Genomic DNA, 23709 nt, shown 5'->3' with positions numbered 1-23709 from the left:
CACACTGTAGGAGAGGACAGAGGCTCAATACAATAAAAGACCCTCAGTGCATCAACAAAACACATCAGCTGTTTAGGGGACTGTTTTGCTGCATTCAAACAATATTTGAATGTTAATAATTTAATTTTTTTTTTTATTTCTCATATGTCTTTATGTCGTGAAATGTGTTTCACATTATACTAATGCCAATATAAGTCAATGATGAGCAAGGCTAAGAGTCTACAGCCATGCGAGGCCGTGCTTACAGAGTTTTCTGTAGATTTTGTTGAGACAAAGGTGACAAAGGCTGGAGAACATGTGCAGTGTGTGTGGCACACACAGTTGGAGTGCTGTAAGTGGAAAAAAATCACGATTTGATGGATGAAAAGTGTCCGTAGGAATTTCAATTTACACCACCATGGAACAAAAAGATGAAAAAGATTGTGATGAATGACTCAGTTGCTGATTGTTCAATCTTCCAGTGCACATTTCACACTTTTTCTGTTTCTTTTGATAAAATAACACGGCACAGAGCCCGATGGAAAACACTGAAGATAAGATCAGTGATTAAAAAGAGCTTCCCAATGTGGCCGGTGAACAGACGGGAGGCTCACATGACATGGAAGCTATTAAAAAAATACAGAATTTTGATTAAAAGAAATATCAATCTAAAATAGAAGAAGCACTGAAATCAGATTTTGACTCACTAGATTACATGATGTGGAAGCTACTGACAAAATTGAAGTTATTTTCCATTTAATATTGTATGTATAAATATATGTCAATTCAATTATTGCATATTAGTAATTAAAATAAGTGCTACATGACGGTGGCGCCGCCAGCCAGAATCCTGTACGCACTGTGCGTACAATTTTTTTGAAGGCGTGAAAAAAATAAATATTTTAAAGGGTTTTTTTTTAATTGTTTTTGGGGAGGGGATAATAAAGATGCTGGTTTGTAATAGGCTAAACATGTTGAGTCCACTTATTTTTTAAGCCAATTAATTGAAGCCTAACACAAAGGCCAATGATTGTCATTTACGTCATCTGTCACTAAGTGATTTTGAATTCTGGCGCTAGCTATATTCTTCTTCTACACTATGTAGCCTACCGCCTATGTGGTGATTACGGTTCACGGTAATGTTATAGAAATATCAAAAAGACAGTTGAGCCTTTTCCAGGCATTTGAAAGAAAAAGAACTAAGTCTGCAGTACTACTCGGAGCGGAGCCGCAGCCTCTGTGTTCTTGTGGCTTGTTTGCGAATTGCGTGCGAATCCTGGCGGCGCCACTGCTACATGAGACCAATTCAGTATAAATCTTCAACACAGTTTTACCAATATGGTCAAGTCAGCATGAAGGTATTGAAAATAACATTGGTTTTGTGTCTAATTTATTGATGTGAGCGTTGGGAATCAAAGTAGTTGCTAAGGCACAATAATTCTGGTGTGAAAAACAAAAAAAACGCATTTCTATCATAACTTTCAACAAAGGTGGCTTGCTTTTGAGTTAGATTAGCAGAAAAACCGTGACTTAGGCACAACAGCGCTTTCAGCTACATGCTAACGTCAGCATGCTGTCAATGAGCTAGCCAACATGCTAATGTTTAGCATGTAAAGGGCCTGATGTTTAACATGTTAACCATCATAGTTTCGCTTGCACCATTTAGGATCCATCCTCTGGGGATGATAGATACATCCATCCATCCATTATCTATACCGCCTATCCCTTTCGGGGTTGCGGGGGGCTGGAGCCTATCCCAGCTACAATGGGCGAGAGGCGGGGTACACCCTGAACCGGTCGCCAGCCGATTGCAGGGCCACATGCAAAGACAGACAAACATTCACACTCACACTCACACCTACGGACAATTTAGAGTCATCAATTAACCTAATGAGCATGTTTTTGGTCTGTGGGAGGAAGCCGGAGTACCCGGAGAGAACCCACACATGCACGGGAAGAACATGCAAACTTCACACAGAAAGGCCCCGCCTGACCCGGGGATCGAACCGGCAACCTCCTTGCTGTGAGGCACGCGCACTACCTGCTGCACCACCGTGCAGCCCATGATAGATACATGTTTGTACAAAATATCATGGAAATCCAGCTGACAGCTGTTGAGCTATTCCAGTCTGGACCAAAGTGGTGGACTGTCTAGCAGTTAGACAAAAAAAATCTGAGAAAACAAAGACAAGTGGAGAGCTGACAGCTGAGAGAGAAACAGCAAAACATGGACGAGCGACTTATTCAAATGATTCATTTGAACAAGTCGCAGATTTAATACATTTGATTGCTTCAGCGGTGCCGCTAACAGAATGAGCAGAAGTCATGCACCAAAAAATAACTCTATGTTTTTTGTTTGCTTGTAAAAAAAGAGTGTAAATGAACAAAAATCAAAAGAGAGATATGAGTAACAGCAGAACGGGGACAGTAAGACAAAGGATCAAACATTTTTCACAGGACCGATGTGTCAGCCTCAATCAGGCGGGAGATGAAAAAATATGCCCTCGACCCCAATATTTCACAATTACTAAAAACACCCAGAAACATCAAACAGTGATGTAAAAGAAGATGGTTCTTCACACACACACACACACGCACGCGCACGCACGCATGCACGCACACACACACACACACACACACACACACTGTTATTTGTAGCCTGTGAAACAACTGCAATGAAAAAAGTTAGATTTGATGAAACTGAGTGCAACCCAGCCAGCACACACACACACACGGGGGGGTGGGGGTGGGGGGTGGGGGGGGGGTGGGGGGGGGGGGGGGTCTCTTTATCTTGTGGCTTGGAGCCCCGCCAGGAGAGTAGACTGTTGGAAAGATTTCTTTAACAAAATCAAACACCACACACACACACACACACACACACACACACACACACACACACACACACACACACACACACACAGAGCTGCTTTGCATCCATAAGCTGTGGAAGACAACAAGTAGTGGTGGAGAAACTCCTTCTTATGGCTTGTGTTTTCTTCCAGCAGGACGTGACTTCACTTCTTCACCGTCTTCACAGGCAAACCTTCTCTGTTCTCATATCACATTTGTTCTACAAATACAAGTCAACTACGCAATACTTCAGCAGTTTTTCCAAGACTTAACAGGCTTTCACACCAAAAACAAATGTAGATTTTGCGCAAAGCAAAGCAAAGCAAAGCAAAGCAAAGCAAAATCCAATGACCATTATATCAAATTTGTAAATAATGGATTTAATAGATTTATGGATTCGCATGAATTATGCGCTATATTAACACTTTTGTGTATACGCTGGCGTGAGCCTCAATATCTTGAATATATTAATTAACAGTTCTCAAATCAGACATCTGCTTTCTCTTTGCATGGAACTATTAAATCCTGCTATGATCACAGTGTAAAGTTATATGAAAAATCTGTATTTTCATTATCGATTTCTCTGCTATTATTTTCCTGATTAATGAGTCTGGTCTTCAAGATATCTAGCGAAAGTGAACAGTGAAAGATGCCCAACGCAATTACCATGGCTTAAAGGACTAGTGTCCTGACTGAGGGGGATCAGAAATGTAATGTCATATTCATATGTATGTTTACATTAATCACCCAAAAATAAGAGTCCTGTTTTCACTGGCTTAGAATGAGCTCTTTATATCTTCAGAAGAAGCGGGTCCTCTTACACAGAGTCTGCCATGTTGCACCGCCATGTTACTACAGAAGCCCAGGACGGACAAACCAAACACTGACTCTGGAGAGTGCTTTTTGCTTTTCTCGCGTTTTTATCGGCCACCATAGGGTCTCCTACGTGATAGAAAAGGGACGGGTTGGTTGCAGTCCGCAACCTCACCACTAGATGGCACTAAATTCCACACACTGGGCCTTTAAATTGACTTATTATTCTCATCGTCATTTCAAAACAAAAATAATCAATGTAGAATCACAGCCGACTGAAAAAAGGCAGCAAACGCTCCCATTGAGAAGCTGCATGCAGGCAGTGAATTTCTGGTGGAGAGTTTACGACCACCAGCCACGTGATCAGACGTCAGTGTGACGAGGGACAAACTGCTGTCAGTGTTGCAATATGAGAGTTGATGCGGAGATGTGTATGATGTGTTCTGGCTGCACGTTGAATGTTAGATTAACTTCTGTGCTAATCATTTCAGCTCTGCCGGGTTACACAAAATCAAATCAAATTTGCAGACTGCAGACAAAGTGTCTGTCTCAGTCTGTCAGTGTGCAAGAAAGCCAATGCAGCTTGTATGTTAAATTTGGGGGTCAAACGTGGCAGAAAACCCTCCATCCTTCAGCTTTTGGTCACGCAGCTGTTTATGAGAGCGTAGCTGCTTTCTCATTATGAACACCGACCTTCAATGCCATGCTCATGTGTTTGGTGTGAAAGCCTCTTTATTTACTTTTAGGCCCATATAGCCACTGTGAAAGGACCAATAATAACCTTTTCCCTGTGCAATTCAGCGCTGACCATCTTTTCTTTATTAAAAAGCTTTCTCAAACATTGCCTGACAAGGGGAAGGAGGCCGGAAACAAACCGTAGAATGTACTGTATTGTGGCTGCACCGTAACATGAACAACCGTGCGAGCTAGTCTGCAATTCTTGTCTTTCCAAAAGGGTGCAGCGCTTTAATAAAAGTAAGTAATCAAGTCAATAGATCTGTTAGAGATGCCATCAAGCAGTTTTGATCCAGGTTCAAACACATTCAATGGGAAAACAGAAAATCCCACTGGAAGGACTATTTCTTTGTGTGGAAATAGTCTGTGGAAAGTAATTAAATACATTTACTCAATTACCGTACTACGATTTAGATTCTTGCACATACAATATGTGAGAATGCCAAATACAGCTGAAACCATCAGTCGATTCAACATCGACTGAAAATTAATCTGCAAATACTCGTAACTGACATGTCAATTTATTCTTAATAATTTTGAGGGTGGTGCTATTGGTGGGGCAAAACAAGCATTGTGAAGGTGCTGCTTTGGACTCTTTTTAGAAATGTTAAAAACCAAATAATGGAACAATAATCATCAGGTTAATCCATAATGATGATAATAAGCATTAGAGGCTGTCCTGTACAAAACAGTTTAAAACCTACTACAACAAAAATCCTGCTTTTACATGAGTGCGTGAGTAATCCTAATCTAATGGTATAATTTATAATAGTATAACACTCACAGGGGATGTTTTCTATTTCTAATACTTTAAGTACATTTTCCTGATTATACTTAAATACTTTGAGTTTTTCAATAGTGCAGCATCAGTACGCTTACAACTGAAAAAAATCTGAAAAGCTCCTCAAAGCAAAAGCAAAGTGCAAACCAAGTATTAAACTTTTATCTTCAGGGGGCATATTTTGAATTCAACAACAAAGACCAAGATGTACTCTCTCTCTCTCTCACACAACCACAACTGCACTTTGCATTGTGGCCTCAAGCAAATTTTCTCTGGCTTGGCGAGGGTCAACGGTTAACTGTCAGAATATTCAAATTCAACCCATTAAGTTGGGCCCATGGAAGAAGAGTGTGGTGTGCGTATGTGTGTGCATATGTGTGTGTGTGTGTTGTTACCTGTAGACTGTAGATAGACACAAATGGAGAGGTCAAACTTCCTCCGCTCAATGTGAGCCTCCGGTCATCACAGTTACTGGCCTATGTTAAAATCATAGCTGCTTTAAGTACATAAAGATTGATCCATGCCTCTCACCCCACTGTGATCAACTTTTCTGGTGTGTCATGAGGCAAGAATGTGGCCTAAATGATGAATTAACGCTCTGCAATGATAAGGAAAATCACTAAAAATATCATATACTGACTTACAGGATGCATGTGGCATCAAGGATGAGTTTATTTTAGGACTACTTTATCATTTCAGATGGCCAGTACATGAAGTCCTGAACACACAAGCCAGAAGTGGCATCCTGACATTAGCAGGCAGCATATGATACCTCTATAATTATCTCTATAGACTTCTATCGGGAGTTTATGGCGACCTTGCAGGATAGCCTGCTACAATATATCCGAACATCATTCTTGTCTTCTATGCACAATAATTTGGCAGAAACGAGCCTGCGGTTCATATCTTTACCTATCGCGCTGGGGTCGATTCAGCGGCGGCAATCCATGTCTCCGCAGCGAGCTGCCTGCGTACAGACGCTGAGCCGGCGCATGGAGCGGCAGAAGCGGCGGAAACACAGGGGAACTCTCGGCTTGGGTCAGTCCGGGTTCCACCCCTGCAGCTGCGGCAGGGAGGCGAGCGATCAGCGCGGGGCTGGTCTGGAGTCTGCGGGAGGGAAGCGGAGCCGCAGTTTGACCTTCCCGACGCTGACAGCAGATTTTGACAGGAGTCCTCAAGGGCGCAAGTTGGCTGGGGGGGGAACTATGAGACGGGGTCGTTAATGTGGGGGTGCTGCTGTTGAGGATGATTTTCCTATCTGCCTTTTAAGCTGCATCTCATTTACCTGCGCTGGTTCTGTAGACAGGGAGGGAGGAAAGCAGGATAAATGAAGCTGAGGTTCAGCCTCCCGATCACAGAAACACCGAGCAGAGTTCAGCCCAAACTGAGAAAAATAACTACAATAATTCTAATTTCCTCATCCTGGTGTCCTTTATTGTGTGCAATTAAGATATTTGGCTCGTTATGGGTCGAGCTTTACACCTCACATATGCTAATTGGGTCGATTCACTCCATTAGCCTTAAATTACGCGTGCATCCAGTCCAGAGCTGCTCAAAGTGGGGCCTGCGGACCAAAGTTGCTCCGCCTAACGGTTCGATTTGGGTCACCAATGTTTCCCGAATTATTATTTTTTCATAACCTACAGGCAGAGTGCAGAGTGTATTGTTAAGAGTGTATCTTAACAATACCACTGAGTGGGTGTCTGCTTTTGGCCCCTGGCCCACCATTAGCTTAGAAATAGTTTTGGCTGTCAGAGGGGGCACACCTGCCTATCTTGTCAATGTCGCCTATTAATGCGTCTAGGAATAATATAATCCTAATCATGATGTTATCCTGAGAAACTGACCCCAAATTTGCAAACCTGACAGACAGGGTATTCCCACAGATGAAGAGGAAACTGGCTGCTGCTGTTGCACCCTGCGCCTTCCTCAGTAATGTACACTATGTGACCACATAAACCACATAAACTAGAATAATTAGCACGCTAATCTAGATTGAGGAGAGACTGGCTAATAATGCAGGAGCCACCTTTGTTGATAATGTGGTTCAGGTTTGTATTTCATAAAATTACTACAAACAAATGAGATGCACTGAAGCTGGGCTTTGGGGGTCCTAGCTTTGCTGGCATGTGTCAGTGTCTGCACATTTAAAAGTGAACACAACTACAAGACAACACCTTGAAGCATGTAACATGCCTGACAGTCCTTCTGCAACCAGCTGCCTCCAGTACATGACACCATGTCATTTAAAAGTTTTTATTTGAAATGATTTTAAATACAAATAATATATTTTTCCATTTACAATGACAGTTCCTTTGTAAACAAAAGTGGCAGATAGATAGTCATCGGGTAGTTTGTCCAAAATGAGGCGGCCTGCCGGCCAGTCGCCTAGACTGGGTCTGTCACGGGAGAGATGGTGTCGTATTTAACCTCACTGCAGTTTTTTTTTTTTCCACACAGCGTAAATCACTGATGCTACATTCTATTGCAGAGCGATAAATACTCAGAGTACAATATTACCTGTTAGCATACACCTGCCTTGAACACAATTACAGGAGGGTATAGTGTATGTGTGTGAGTGTGTGTGTACGTGGTGTCGGGAGAACGTGCCCACAGAGATTCATACCTTTATCTCTCCCACACTAACATGACACACTAGTATATACCATAAAAAAAATATATGTTGAGTGTGGATTCACTTTAAAAACCGCCAAGTCGTCGACATACAGTGTGAGCCCACAGAGCTACACAAGGAAGCTCAGATTTTCTTTTTTCGTTGTTGTACTCATGTGTCTAACATATGTAAAGACCAAGGTTAGAAAGGAACAAAACAAGAAAAAAAGACGTATCTGTTATATCTGTTATAACTACAGCTTAACTGGGACAAAGAAAAAAAAAAACTATCAAATGAAGGGGTGGCTGGGGGTCTCTTGGTTTACCAGAACTGCTCAAAAAGTAAAATTCAAAGCTTAACATTTCCATCTGAAATGGCAGTCGTACTTAGAAAAATAAACTCGTCCTGCTCTAATGGCTAAAGAGAAAAAAGGTGCTGGACAGAATACGCTCAGTCTTAACTTAAAAGTTCATTTCGACAGATTTTTGTTCGAGACACTTTTCAGATCATGAGTGCTTGTGTGTCCGGGGGCCTCATACTCCAATCCCTTTAACACAGGGTCACATGTCACCTGCAAACGCCTAATCCTCTTTCAATGGACAAAACTGTACTTATTACAGGCTTTGCCTCGGCAAGCTCAGTGATATGTATCCCAAGACTGAGCAGCTATAGGTTACAATGAAGGAGACTAGCTAAACTGTAACAAAAGGAAAACACTGTAGATTTTTACAAACACAAAAGAAAACTTTTTTTTCTGCTCTCCCAAAAACTACTGGTGCATAGCACCCAAAGACTTGTATGTTGTGGTATTTCAGTTGTATTCGTAAGGCCTTTTTGGACAATGAGTATACACTGGAATGTGCTACAATTGTAAAATAAAAACAAAAAAGGATGAAGAGAAAGGAAGTCACTTCTCTGAAAAGCCACGAGTATGTATATATCTATATATATATATATCAGCATCTGAGCCCCTTTAAAAAGACTGAAATCTCACAACTGTTATGTAGAATATGAACAAGAAAAGTACTCAGAATTCAAACAAATCTTAACACTGCAAGTTGTGTCATTCTCCCCCATTATACTTGAGGTGTTAACTCATTTCAGGATCCACCTGCTTTCCACCAACAGCTGTCTCACTCACAGGGCCGGAACAGAACATGGTGAACAGAACTGCCTGGAGATCATCTCCTTCAACATACAGAGAGAACATACAAGTGACTGGCTGGTGTGACAGTGGGGGAAAAACCAAAAGGAAACAAAAAGAAACCCAAAACAACTGACGAGACTCAACTGTGCCCCTGTGTGCCGAAAGGAGCAAACGTCCCAATGTGTTGACTCGGATGCGATCCCCTGACGGGCAGGGCTAAAGCTCACACTTCTGCAGTTTTGAGTGTACAATAGAAAGTATCATTGGTGTGGAAAACATTGGTGCTGGGTGATTTTAAAATCAGGAGCGATGATGTCATGATTTCCAATAAAGGACGTCATGTGTTTTGTTATTTTTCTTGTTAATTTTGCAAACAGAAATAGCTGTTACACATCCCCCTCTCCCCCTCGAGAAAAGAGCCCAGATAATAGGTCCTCCAGTCCACAGTGTGTCAATCTTTCATACCTGTACAAACACATACAAGGTTACAAACACACACACCATTCACTCATCTTGTACCACACACACACACACATGCACAGACAGTCACACGTGCACATCCACTCTCACACAGGCCTGGGTAATTATTCACAGAATTCTCTTCCGCCAGCAACGGAAAGTGAATGAACAAGTCTCTGTAGAAAAGAGGAAATGGAAGGGTGGGGTCACAGTCCATGTCATTGAATAGATAAAATGGAGGAGGAGGAGGAGGAGGAGGGCTCTGTGTGTATAAACTGTCCCTGGTGATTCGGTGTGTGAGTGTGTGTGTGTGTGTGTGTGTGTGTGTGTGTGTGTGTGTGTGTGTGTGTGGTGGGCGCAGCCTTGCTGCTCCTCATCTGCTGCCCGAGTGCTGTCGTGGGGTCAGGAGTGGGTGGGTGGCCAGTTCATGGGGTGGGGGGCTGAGTGTGCGAGTGTGCGAGTGTGTGCGAGTGTGTGTGTGTGTGTGTGTGTGTGTGTGTGTGTGTGTGTGTGTGTGTGTGTGTGTGTGTGTGTGTGTGTGTGTGTGTGCACGTGCACGCGCCCATGCGTCTGCATTCAGTCGTTGTCCTCGTCGTCGTCTTCGCTCTCCTCAATGCCGTCGCTGTCCTCCTGCTCCTCGTCCTCCTCCTCCGTGTCGGGGATGTCCCACTGCGGGTGGTTGTCCAGCATGGCCTTGGCCTCGTGGACCTCCAGCTGGGAAAACACAAGATTTACATGTTTTAGCACACATCGGTCATTTTACAACTCTTTAATCATCGACCATTACGCTTATTATATTGAAACTCATCAATTCTTGACCAACTGCAGCAGCCTTCACACCTCAGATGCACTCCAGCTTGATGTCTATGTGGTGTTAGAATGAAAAATCTCTGCTGTTTGTAACACATCTTCTTCTTCCAAACAGACTTGGCAGGAATTAATGCTATTGTTCAGTGAGCTGCTGGTGCCTTTTGGCCATCTACGGTGGCTGTAGTGTCTCAGCTCTGTTTTTGGCCGGCAGGCATCTTCCATGCACACAGACACACACACACAGCTTCCTTATCACCTTGAGTGGTTTGATCTGGTCCAGTCCCAGGTAGGAATCAGAACGGAGGATGACAGAATATTGGTAGTTTCCTGTTTTGGAGGGGGCTGGAAACTTCAGCTCCACCTAGGGAATGACAGCACACACACATACAGGCGTGCACACACACACACACACACAGACACACAGCTGTCAAATCCAATCACAGGAGGACTCACAGGACATGATTGCTCGATGTATTAAGGGTAGTGTTACAGTAAGGCATGTGACAATGCTTCACTGTGGCTCGATTGTAAGCTGTTGATGTCTAAATAAAACTGCTGCCATTTAAAGAAACATGGTGACAGCTAGGAAGTTTTTCTTTAAAAACAGACACAGGAACAGGAGGGAAACCTGTCAATGATCAACACTGCTGAATATTCCAAACTTAAAAAGCCAACGTGCTTCGACTGACGGGCACAATCACCTCCAGAGGGACGCAGCGCGGTAGGTAATCACAAATGAATCACCACATGATGATGGGGTCCAACTGTAAATATTAGCCCAGCGTTACCTCAGGCTGTGATTGCCATGTTGTGCAATTACACACGGCAAACATCTAATTATCGGCACAATGAGGCTAATTATTATTCAGCATGTGAGCGGAGAATGAGCCGTGAACACAACGGCAATTTACTGCCCCTGCCTTGTTGATGAAAGCAGCTCCCCTGCCCTCGCCAAAAAAACCCGTCTGTCAAGCACGCAGCGCATAAACAGCCTCACAACACAAACAACAGAAGGAACTGTTCAAGTGACAGACTAATTGATTGCTAGACAGTGAACCGTTATGCATGGGCGGGTCACCTCTTGCCATTACATTCCTTCAGAGCGGGGACAGCTGGTCCTGCAGACTTAACACAGGCCTCATTAAGCTTTTACCTCGCTGCTGCCGATCCTTATTGTTGCTGGAGAACACCGGGATCAGAGGTGCAAATTGTGCAAAATAAACACACACGCGCACACACTTCTCTGAGGGAATAATGACACAAGTGCAAAGGGGTTGCCTAGCAACAGGATGTGTGAGGGGCTGCGGTGTGCAGGAAACAAGAAATGTGAACACATACACACACTTTGACTTATTAAGACCTTTCTACTCCAGACGGATTATAGCATAAACCACAGTGTACCCGCAAAGCATTTTAACAGAACACACAAACAAACACATAAAACTGACTAGATAATGCTGCATATTACAGCGCAAGAGTCGAATGAGTTGAAATGAAAAGTAATAAGAAATATAAAAAAACAATAATTGAGGTTTTTCTCAATTTTACACTATTTCATATACAACCCCCATTTCAAAAAAGTTGGAGCTGCTGTGTAAAATGTAAATAAAGCAGAATATGATCATTATAAATCATCTTTTTGACATATACTGTACGCTTAGTCTGAATTTGATGCAGTGTTTCAAACAAGTTGCGACAGGAGAGGCAACAGACTCGTAAAGTAATGGAATATTCCAAAAACACCTGTTTGGATCATTCCACAGTTAAACAGGCTCACTGGTAACAGGTGATGGTATCATGATTGTCATGGTTGTACTAAAATATGACTAAAAAAATGTCCATAAGAACACACACTCACCTCTTCTGTGTCTTTTAGTGTGCAGACGTGGTAGGGCATGGAGACGAGGGTCTGATCTCGGCGGTCAGCGATGTAGAGCCACCACCACTCCTGCTTCTCCTCGGGGAAGTAGAGGCTGTAGACCGGGTGCGTCACCTTCGACTTGGTCTCCAGCAGAGCCCGCTCTCGCCGCTGGATGCTCTGCTGCAACGCCTCCCACTCCTGACAGGGACAGGCGTAGAGAGAGGAGGAGCGGGTTAGGTGCAGGTGCAAGCAGCGGGAATGAGATCGGGGTCATCTTATGTTCAGGTACGCGCTGAGCGCTGCACTGTGCATCCAGGTGTGGAGTACACTGGGACGAACGGACACACGCACACAATACTGAATTCTCTGACCTCTTCATCGTCGCCAGCCATCTCGTCCACCTCTGTGTCGCTTTGTTTGTCGCTGTCTTCGTCTCTCTCGCTGGGAGAGTCCTTATTGGCTTCGCCCTCGTCCGACTCGCTGCCTTTGTCTGAGGCCTCGTCCTCTTCCTCCTTCACTGCTGCTGTTGAAGCTGCTACGACTTCCTGTGACATCAGCATCGATGGCAAGATTTTAAATGACATGACAAACTGATGCAGTTAAATGTGCATAAAAAACACCAGCAGCTTTCACTGAGCTGTGATTGGACACGTACATTTCCTGCCACGCTGCCATTGGCCTGCTTGGTTTTGACAGGTGCAGGTGTGGCCTTTTTCTTGGTTAATTTTTTCTTCTTGGACTTGGCTGTCTTCTTAGCCCCTTTACTCTTGTTCTGCCACACTTTTGTTTTGGCTTTACTCGAGTCTCCTTGCTTTACACACAGACAAAACACGGTTAAGTGAGCACTAAAAGACCTTTCTTTAACCATTCAACTTTTAATCGTGACTTGATCTGACCCAGACAGTCAGTGTGCTGTCTGAGCTGACATGCGCCCTGTGTGTTATCCTTACTGCTTCCTCTGTACTGGCAGCCTCCTCTGCTAGACACGGCGTTGACTCTTGCTCCTTTTCAAACACCTCCTACACACACGCACAGCACACAGACAAGGGTTGATTCAGGCTTTTCAACAATGCATATAGTCAACACTACACTCTAGTGTTCATCTGTGGAAGTGCATCTCCCAGACAGAAACCTAAAACATCCATTTGATTCACAAAATTAGATCGGTGTGTCATTCCTTACCGCCATCCGTTTTCTGGATAAGGTGACAGTGACTGTGACAATAGAGCCTGCTGTGATGTTATTACTGTCTTCATCATCAAGGACTGCAAAAGACACAGAGAGAGAAAGAAAAGGAGCTTTCAATACCCAAAAGTTTGACAGAATCGCTGCAGTTCCACAATGCATAAGTGCTAATCATTTTTACATTCAACTGATAAGCATCATCAGATTTTCATAGATACATTCCAAAGAAACTGTACTAATTATTGTGCATAAAGCCCAGAACAACTTCTTTCTCAGTGCACCTCTCTCCACATATCAATGCTGTCTTAACTACACTGTGGAGTTAAGCAGCACCAGCCCGTCTATAATAACAAAGAGCACACTTAAACCAAGTCTCTTCAGATAAAGTGACAAAGTCTGCGATGGATTTAAGATGGAACCGTTTCACCAACTGCATGGAGGTGTTTCAGGCCACAGACATGTCAGGGGTCAGCAGGTGGCCAACAAAGTGTGTTTGTGCGTGTGTATTTTAGAGCTAACCCTGCAGTTTGGTATCCATGGTGATGTGAGGGAAGCTGCCCAGCACGGCCATGACCTCATCGTACTTCTCCTCTCCCAAGAAGCGCAGCATGCTGCGTCTGTCCGAGTCTTTGAGACTCACCAGGTCCTGGAGGCTCCGAACTTTGTACTAGAGAGAAGAGAACAAATTGACCAACTGCACAATGACCTGATTGCTCAAGTACAATGTATGTGTGTGCACATACACACAATCGTTAGTTACCTTCTTAGAGATGCAGTAGCGGAGGTGCTCCTCCTCAAAGTGGGGCAGCTGCAACAGTGGCGACTTTGACTCCTGCAGACCCTGCACTATCATCTGGGTCAGCTTCATGCAGTTCTCTATGGTTACCAGTCGAGGAGCATGGAAACCTGGAGACACCAGCACACACAAGCAAAATGATCAGAGAGGTTGTTATGTGGGTTGACACTTGAACTGACATGAGGGGTTTATTCAAAGTGATAATTCCTGCTGATAGTAAACTGAACACATTTGTGTGTGTGTGCATATGTGTGTACCTCCTCTGCTGTTGGCCATCATGGTGAGCTGACACCCCACGTTGATCATCTCCTGGAGGAGAGCTGGACTCTTCCTCACCACAAACCTCTGATCTGGAACAGAAACACACACACATACCATGTTCTAGACAACACGTTCCTGAAGTATTTCATATTGCCACAGTAGGAAATCTTTTAAAAAATACTGATATTATGCAAATAATGGTCGAATATTGCCGAGGCAGCTGCACCGCTACATCACACTGCCCGTCCTGAACACAAAGCTGAGACACCAAAGCTGTTTTTTCATGAACCCCAGAAAATGTCCACAGAATGAGATCCAAGATGCCCTTTCATACATGCTGCACATTTATCTGTGTCAGACACGTTCTCACCTACTGGAAATGCTACAGCTATTTTGGGGTGGTGCCTGGCGAGCAAGCAGAAGAAGGAGCAGGACTCGTTGTGATGATGACTGTGTCTACGTTGATAGCAATGCTACACATATTTGGGCACATATGCAATATCAAAGAGTGGAAAGACAAATGCAGGCAAGCAGAGAAGAGTATGACGCAGTGACATTCAGTGTCATCAACACAACCACTTGCTCGCTGTGTATCAGGGTAACAGTGCATACATGGTGTACTAACTACTGCAGCTCTAACTCTTCTCCAAAATAATGTTTGCCAGGATTGTGTTTAACGGTTCACAAACAGATACGGGGAAAAATCCTAAAACTGCTCTAAACAGCTTGTCCTAGTTGAGTATAAAACAAGTGTAGACGTGGGTTGTGTATTCATACGGAAACCTTCAGAACTTCACTCCAAACAGCTCGTACAGCTGTTTTACTTCCCATTTTTGGAAATCTAAAGAAGCAGTCCCAGGCCACCTGTGTTGCTGGAGAAGGCTGACATTGAACTAAACTCACTGTGTGTTGTGTGAGCATATGAAATGCATCAAAAGCCTCCTTTATCAGCCCCCTTGGCAGCTTTTAGAACAGAACTTGTCACACCTCAGAGGGTAAAAGATACTGTAACTTTGGAAATGTAAAATGCTCAAATTTCAGTGTCCCACCTTCCTCTAACTCCTCTGATATGTCCATGCGTGCCAGGTGAGCGAGCACTAAGACCCTGGCCTTCAAACTGTAAGGATAGCAGAACGGAGGCTCCTTCTTCTTCACGTTGATGTTTCCCAACTCACGGATCAGCTAGAAGAGACAGACAGACAGACAGACAGACAGACAGACAGACAGACAGACAGACAGACAGACAGACAGACAGACAGACAGAGAGGCTGTTTATGACACAAGTTTCCCTTTGAATTCTACACTCAGACACACGTTTGCAACTCACACATGCTCTCACACAGCTCTCACATTTGCTCTCATTTGCACGTGAGCGCATTGTGTTGACGTGTGTTATTACCTGCGGCACTTCAATGTTGTCTGTAGGTCGTGTGGTGGCTTCTTTATTGTTGCGAGGGTCAAACTCAAATGCTGCTGTCAACACCATGGCTAACCCTGCAGGGCAGAATTAGTGACAATCAAAATGAGTCAAAAATCTGTTTTGTTAGTAAGTCAAGCTTGTTTAATCTGAAATATATACAAGGAACTGGTGTATTAATCATTACACAGAAAATTATAATAAGAATTATGAGAATGTCATATATTAACTACACGAACACTCACTGTGTCCCAGTTTTATTGGATACAGCTTGATTGCGGTTGTATATCGTCGTGTATATTATGAGTGACTCCCAGTGTTGGGAGGGAAACTCACGCTTCATGTTCATGTTGGGGGTCTTGTACATGAAATGCATAAAGAGCTGGGTGGTGTTGATGAGGATCTGGTCTCCACTGTATCGGATGGAGCGGTACCACCATGTGCCCTAAGTTACAGAAGAATAAACAAGAAAGGAATAGAGAGAAAAGTGAGGACACTTTAACTGCACAGAATCTGCTTTTAAATGATGGCGAGGACCGAGAACTTACCACAACAACAGGAAGGATGACCATAAAGGCTAGTCCATATACCAACAGCACCTACAGAGGAAAGCAAAAGCCACATGGTAAATTAAAGCTATAAAAGTATGCATACACAACTAATATATGAATAAGTGTTCCAGTGGAATATTTGGGTCTTTGGGTTATTGATGTCATTGGCTCGCTGCTTGTCAAATACAATACATCTCAAGCAAATCAAAGTAGGTTCATCGATTAAAACTCCATTGACATAATCAATAAAACTATACCAGCATTGAGTTCTTCTGGTCAACAATCCAGGCAGGCAGGGCAATACCAAAGCTGGTTGCTGGAGAGGGAGACAGAGCAGGCAATGGACCAAAATGGCAAAATCCCCTATTTAGACATAGAGACAGCACTGGGCTGTGTGGCAACTTTGGCATAACCACATAATCCATTTTTAGAAGCCACCAAAATCCCTATAAACGTGCTATTTTTGTTTCTCAGCAAACACGCATTACCAACACCCAGAAGTGTGTGTGATGAGTGATAGACACTTTTTCATCACAGGCTTGGGGTGTCAGCTCTCACTGGTATTTCATCTTCCTTTGTTTAACACGTCCATGACTTCAAGGGGCTGACTCACCAGCGTGAGGCACAGACGGTGTGTCAACAAATGAAAGTGCGAATGCATACTGTGGGATTTAGGGTAGCTTCACTCACCTCCTGGACCATCTGGGTTACCGTATGTTTCCCAGTTTATTCGTGACTGTTCGTTGGTAAGACTGTGGAAAAAGACAAGGGAGCAGATCAATTAATGACCCCAGATGGAATCATCTGTTTATCCATTGTGCAAATACAGATGCGGTCTTGCTGTTTGGCTTACAAAGCCGACACTTACGCAGCATAGGCTTTGGCAATTCTCATGAATGTGGCCTCATCACCACCTTTGTCAGGGTGGTACTTGAGTGACAGTACACGGTATTGCTTCTTGATTTCTGACAGCGATGCACCCTGGAGACAGATATACACTTACAGCAACTCTTTGTGTTGTAAAAGACACAATACAAAAAAGAGAAGAGTGTGGAGTCTCAAAAGCACCTCAGAAAAAAAAAAAAATTTTATCCTGTTTTTTATCTCACACATTTTATGTCTCTAATATCTTCTGCATACAAGATAAAAGCACTTCAGAAACTCTGGAGAATACGGCAGACTTTATGTTTTGTATGTGTGTTTACCGGGTCCAAGTTGAGGACTTCATATGGATTATACTCCTGGTACTCTCTGTCTAGCTTGGACACCTTGTAGGCTAGCAGAAGGAACACAGCCCAGCCAAATAATAAGGCCGCTTTCCTGAAAATAGCAACACACAAACAGGGAAAAAAACATCACATCCAAACATCTGCATTCTCTGGAGACAACATCAGGCCTGTCTCATTATTAACAGACGCTTTCACGCTGCGGGTTGTAATTGTTCAAGGTGTTTAGAGTTGAAATATTCTGCAGGGCCGATTTGCAATGCAAACCAGCTTTCAGCACTCAAAGCTGCAAACATTAGGCTGTAGTGTGACAGAGTCCAAAGGGCTTTATCTTAATCTACTGCATACAAGCAGAGGGGCCGATCGGGCTCCCACATTGTTGTTGTTTGGTACTTATGCATGGAAGTTGAACTTGTTTCCATGACAATGGCAAAACCCCATGGCCTGCTCTGCAGCATCTGTTGCCATGACAACTGCTCACTAGTCCGAGTTGTCTGAGCGGCTCGACCAGAAAAATACATGCTGGATTCCTATAATAAACGCCATCATTATGATACAGCTGTGAAGAGGAAACAGACACTGAGACTTTGAGAGAAAAGGTTGAAACAACCAATCTGATTCATTCAGCTTCATAAATATGCTGGATGCTTCCACCAGCTTCAGTCACAAATGCACCCATGTAAATAAACAATTTATGAATTCTGAGTAAAAACAGGATGTAGGGCTAGTGACAGAAGAGGAGCGGAAAGTGGAAGTATGAAGACAAACAGCAGAGAAGGCTGAGACAGAACGAAGGGGAGACGGACAAGGAGAGAAATAAGTGAGAGAAGACAGGCAGAGTGACACACTGAAGAGCACTTGAACACCCATCTTTCCATTAACCCACGCGTGCAGAGTGAATAAACAACACTGAGAAAAGCAAGGTCACATTAACAGAAATGTTAAACAGTGCAGCACAGTATTTACACCAACAGCAAGAGGCTTACACATGAAAGCAACACGAGCCAAGCTTGTGCCAGAAATTACCCGAAAATGAGCACTTCAGCACACATATAAACTGGAGGCTCAGGTCTGCCTGCATTATGGACAGCGTGGCCTCTGTCTCATCTTCACACTAAAGTGACAATCTCTGTCCACACACTTGAGTGAATCAGTATGCTCCAGTGGTGGGAGGATGACTGAGCTTTCTCAATGCATGAAGCACAGGGAAGTCACACCCAGACAGCAGTGAGTGATTTGACATTTGACAACAACAAAAAAAAAAAACGAGCAAACCTGCAATTATACTGCCAAGCAAGTTATGGCCAACCCTGTGCCAAGATATTTATATGAGAGTAATGCCACTTAAGCTGCACTTGGGTTTTACTCGTAACATGATTCCATAAATAACTAACAACAGCGACTAATTCAGAAGTATAATCAACTCTTTGAAAGGCAGGCCTGATAAGTCATCCCGTCGCCTGAAATCTGTGCGTCCACAAGCATTGCCCCTCCCCAAATTTGTGTACATCCTTTTTATTTTCATTACAAAATCTGCAAATCCAAATCACCGGACTCACTTTAGTGTTGGAACAATGCTCTGCTGCGACTTCATCAGCCTGAGCCGGTACCACAGACAGCGGCCATGGACTCTCCTCAGGCTCTTCAGACGCAGTTGTTCTGGAAAGAGGATGGACAGCAGAGACGTTATGGACACAACAGTACCACAAAAACAGTCACAGCCAATACTGATAATGCCACAGTCATTTGTGAAGGATCACTGTTTGCCAAGCAGGGACAGGTACATGTTTACTTCATTAAGCCTGTTCAGGAAATTGTATCACTTAACTGTAACACAGCTTGGACAAGAAATGATTTAGTTCATGCTGACGTGCTCTAGGATAACCTCACTTCCACTGGATAGTTTGTCTTTAATCATGACATTAATATACTAACTGTTAGCAACATCTAAAGCTCCAAGCTATGGTGACCTGTCTTTCAGTTGTTCCGAGTAGACCAGCTGAGTAAAGTTTGCTAGATTATGTTACATAATTCTGCTGTTGACAAACAGACCGCTGTCCTCTGATAAGCGTATATCAGGAAAGGGCAATAAAGGCATAAAGGTACGCTTGAGAACCTGCAAGAGTGGCGCTAGCATTTGGCGTTGAAGCTTTATCTTAACTAGCCAGCACTCAGCTTCATGTTTACCCACTGAACTAGGCAATACTGGCTAGATACGTGAAGTTAAGACAGGTGAATAACCAGTGGGAAACCTGGTAAAGCTGTTGAGATAACTCTGCACTGGCTGACTTGTACTAAGCTCTGAGCTGTAAGAGAGACGTGATTTGCAACGTTTGCTAGCTTATATTAGTGAGTTAATGCAACCTTTGGTTAGGTTGCACAACTTCTGCATGTACTAACAAGATAGTCAGATTAGCGGGCTGCCGACTGGTGAGCGTCTCCAAGCCAAAATGTTGTTTAGAGGCTTCACGTTACTATAGCTGAGGTTAGTTTGTTAGCTAGCTAAGTTAGCACTGAGCCAGATATCGGGCCTTACCAGCATTCTGATCCCGGGGCCATAGGTAATATGTGGCTGGGATCACAATAAGTCCGACGAAGGACGTTAGGAAATAGAAAAAGGTATTGCCGCTGTCATCGTACTGGAACTGTTGCCCGGCCATTTCGTAGCGGCGCTTGGGTCGCCCTTCTTCTCCACCGCTGCGCTTCCCCCTTCTAACCCAATGTGTGCTACTTGACAGACCGTTAGCTAGCCAGTTAGCATCCAGCCAAGGCAGCGCTGTTCAACGGTGTACGTGGTGTACGCCTGCGCAATGTGGTCTTTCGTCTTCTTCTATCCGTGATTTACCTGGTTTTTGGGCACCACTGACCCCCAGAGGCGGCAGGTGAGGCATGACAGGGCAGCTCAGATTACAGCACTTGGATGAGTATGATGTTAGATAAAAAATACCTGATGACTTCATTAAGAGTTACCTGGTCATGTGATACAATTCTTGCACTTATGAAAACTTTGTACCATATTTTTTTGAGTGTAAGATGGTGACATATCAATAAATAATTTCTTAGTCATTATAATTGATGTGACTCCCAAATAAGGATGAAAGATAAGATAGACTGTATTTTTCCCACCATGCGGCAAATTCACGAATAGGGGAAACTGAAATGAAATTGAAATGAAATGAAATTGAAAATGAAAACATAAGACTGTTTTACTATTTTAATTTCTGGGAAAACAAGTACAGTGATCAATATTATAAAATAAACACAAAATTAAACTCAGTCTATAGTAAGAACAATTACACAAGGAATGATTTTTCAGCTGCGGCCAAAAAAGGTGATTGAAGACATTTTCGCATTTCATTCTTCTCTCAAATATGTACCATAATATCATGCAGAGGCTTGCGCTTCAAGTCAGGCACTGTGGCGTCAGAAGCAGGATAACCCACAGGAAGTAGCAGCAGCAGCTTCTCATTGGCTGGCCTTTTGAGGAGGAGCCTGAGCTTGGGGCCACAGTTCAGGGGCGTCGAAGTGACGGTAACAAGGCCCACGTTCTGATGAGCGAGTGGACAGAAAGCACAAGCATTATACTTTCATGTGACAAATGCAAAAATGTATTAAGTTTATCCATTATTACATGCATTTTCATTTTTGAGAGGGTGGGGAGATCCATGTAGATCTGTGTAGACTCTTAACTCTGTCAGCTCTTCTTTTAACAGATTTATGACAAAGAGGATGATGCCATTCTTTACCTGTAAAGCAGCCAACAGGATTCCACAGGATATGGAGACACTGATTTCATTGTAGTAATGTGTCTTTTTCTTGCCATTTGGTAGAATCCCATAGGTCTGTTTGAAGATGAGAACCAGGTATGGAGCAACATCCAGATACTCCTTCACCCAGTTTGTCCTGCAAGCGGAAGGACATCATGAGAAAAGGGAGATTAAATGATGTCTGTGTAGTACTTTGCTCTAGTACAAATACATTGATATAAATGTGTGTGTGTGTGTGTGTGTGTGTGTGTGTGTGTGTGTGTGTGTGTGTGTGTGTGTGTGTGTGTGTGTGTGTGTACAGTTGTTCACCTTAATTTGGCCAAATCACTGACCCACATGTCCCCCATCCTCTGACGGTAGTTGACCTCCTCCTCCTCTTCCACTATCTGTCTGATCCGGTGCTTCGTCTCTGGGTCTGACACCACGACGAACGTCCAGGGCTCTGTGTGTGCTCCACTAGGGGCCGTACCTGTGCAGAAGAAGGAGGATGTGGAGAGGGAAAGGAAAAAAAAACATAACATAACTGCATCTAACCGTCAGCCAGATGTTTGTATTTGGGCTCACAGCACATTAACAGCGGTCAATTTGTCTTGAAATGTGCACATGCCTGCAGTGCGGATGACATTATCAATGACCTCTCGTGGGACCGGCTCTGGGCTGATGAACCGGACAGACCTCCGCTGGTTTAACAGAGTGTATAAATCCTTGGATCTCTCCAGCATCGTCTCCTCAGGGTAACGTGGTGATGAGAAGGGGACATGGGGATGGTCTTCCTCCTGACAGCTGTCCACGCAATCACCATCCTCTGAATGGATGACAGAGAAAAAGCAGAAGCGAGCAGTTGAAAATTTGGAATTGTTATACATTAATAAGAACATCTGTACTAAATAATGATAATGTGTATAAAGTTTAAGGGTAGACACAACAGGTGAATACATCATCATGGAACTCCCCAGCTAGTGAGGATTTCTCACACAATTTGACATTTTAGAAACTTTACATTACCATGAAACTTCCCAGGCTGATTACTTAGATTAAAACAAATTATTTTTTTGTATTCCCCTTTTTCTGAAATGGATGTGTAAATCTGAAAATGGGCCAGTGCATGAAAAAACACGCACCTGTCTGTCCTCATGCGTACTCGACTGTAACAGTGGACACACTATTACCTTTAAGAACCCAGCAGGTGCACGGCAGACTACAAGAGTCAGCGTCATTGTATCGTGTTCAAATATAACAAACACCTTCCCCTTAGGGTACCAAGGATGAAGTGACGTTGCGGGAACGCAAAGTTCTATGAGGTTAAGCAAAAAAAAAAAAAAAAAAAAACTCTCGTCGTGACCCTATGGGGGCTCCGTGGGACGGGAATGTAAACCTGTAATCTGCAAAGTAAAGAAAGCTGTCAGACAAATGTAATGCAGTAAAATATCTGCCTCTGGTGTGTAGTGGAGTAGAGGTATAAAGTTGTCTAAAATGGAAATACTCAAACTACATGAAGGTCTGCCTTTACTGAGAGCAAATCATTGCATTCCATCACTGCGCGCACCAGTCAAAGCAAACAAGCCTCACGCACATGCTGACTGCTTTTTCTGAGTGGAAATTTTGATTTTAATTGTCATTCTAAAGCTACAGTTTGCTTCGGTCTGTGGCTGAAGTTTCTTACCCTCCTCTCTCCCTGTGGCTTCTGTGTCGTCCTGTAAATCCTGGTCCATCCACGGTCTGGAGCCCGCCGTTGGCCACCCTTTAGTTTTTCCCGGGGAGGTCGGGGTGGTCTCCGTCTCCCGTGATTTCACCAGCATGAAGCCAATCACCAAGCACAGGAGCACCGCCAGGACGGACAGGAGAGCCATGATCCACCGGAGCGAGAGAAGAGGGCCTCTGCACACCTGTGCGCCAGTGCGCCTGAGCGGAGTTCAGACCCGACGTTATGAAACAGTTGTGAGTCAGCCCACCTGTTACCGGAGGTGGGCTGAGTCAGAGCTGACTTTGATTGAAATGTCCGATCAGCCTGCAGTTCTGCTGAAAAAAAATAAAATAAAAATGTTTTTTATTTATTAAAAAAAAAAAAAAAAACAACACTGCCACTGTGCCTGAATTTTGTGGACACGTTAATAAAAAGCGATAAGTTAACATTTAATTAGTACAATTATGCTGAAAAAGTGGCTTTTTCAACGTGTTATGCAGACTGGCAGAGCAGACATGCGCTTTATCTTTTGGACACCCAGCGCAATCAAACGGTAAATTTGGATTATTTCACATCAACTACTGAAGACTATGGAGTGATCCGACACCAAAGCAAATTATATATTGGACAGATTAATGTTTTATAATGTGCAGTAAAAACAATTCTAAATATATACATAGTCGACAGGTGGCGCAAAAGTCTGAAAAGGGGAGGCATGCCAGACGGAAATCTTTGGGTTCACAGTTATTTGAAAACATGCTGGTGAACCAGTT

At 43.5% G+C, this 23709-nt stretch overlaps 3 protein-coding genes across 4 annotated transcripts in view; all 3 read right to left on the bottom strand.

Annotated features, from left to right (window-relative positions):
• Positions 1-6351, bottom strand: part of scml4 (Scm polycomb group protein like 4) — a 17751-nt gene extending 11400 nt beyond the window's left edge. Inside the window, exon 1 of one of the 2 annotated variants that reach the window (XM_070987351.1) lies at positions 6071-6351. The gene's annotated coding sequence lies outside the window, so the exon portion shown is untranslated. The remainder of the gene's footprint in view (positions 1-6070) is intronic. The other variant, XM_070987352.1, reaches the window with a different exon arrangement.
• Positions 6352-7400: 1049 nt separating this feature from the next.
• Positions 7401-20292, bottom strand: sec63 (SEC63 homolog, protein translocation regulator). The gene is made up of 20 exons (XM_070987423.1): positions 20022-20292; positions 19045-19144; positions 17465-17579; positions 17128-17240; positions 16950-17011; positions 16517-16575; positions 16257-16307; positions 16045-16153; positions 15691-15785; positions 15341-15473; positions 14288-14380; positions 13995-14140; positions 13754-13901; positions 13232-13314; positions 13000-13068; positions 12705-12860; positions 12421-12594; positions 12047-12247; positions 10445-10549; positions 7401-10092 (listed from the first exon to the last, which is right to left on the bottom strand). The coding sequence occupies exons 1-20, from the start codon at positions 20143-20145 to the stop codon at positions 9955-9957; spliced, it is 2274 nt and encodes a 757-aa protein (XP_070843524.1). The 5' UTR covers positions 20146-20292; the 3' UTR covers positions 7401-9954.
• Positions 20293-20575: 283 nt separating this feature from the next.
• Positions 20576-23150, bottom strand: iyd (iodotyrosine deiodinase). Its single transcript, XM_070987741.1, has 5 exons — positions 22916-23150; positions 21860-22057; positions 21562-21721; positions 21232-21388; positions 20576-21033 (listed from the first exon to the last, which is right to left on the bottom strand). Exons 1-5 carry the CDS (start codon positions 23100-23102, stop codon positions 20851-20853), a joined length of 885 nt encoding a protein of 294 aa, XP_070843842.1. The 5' UTR covers positions 23103-23150; the 3' UTR covers positions 20576-20850.
• Positions 23151-23709: the final 559 nt, after the last annotated feature.

This window comes from Chaetodon trifascialis, chromosome 19, assembly GCF_039877785.1.
Source record: "Chaetodon trifascialis isolate fChaTrf1 chromosome 19, fChaTrf1.hap1, whole genome shotgun sequence".
Taxonomy (NCBI): domain Eukaryota; kingdom Metazoa; phylum Chordata; class Actinopteri; order Chaetodontiformes; family Chaetodontidae; genus Chaetodon; species Chaetodon trifascialis.
The sequence above is the reverse complement of the archived record's forward strand: the minus strand, read 5'-3'. Positions and strand labels throughout refer to the sequence as shown.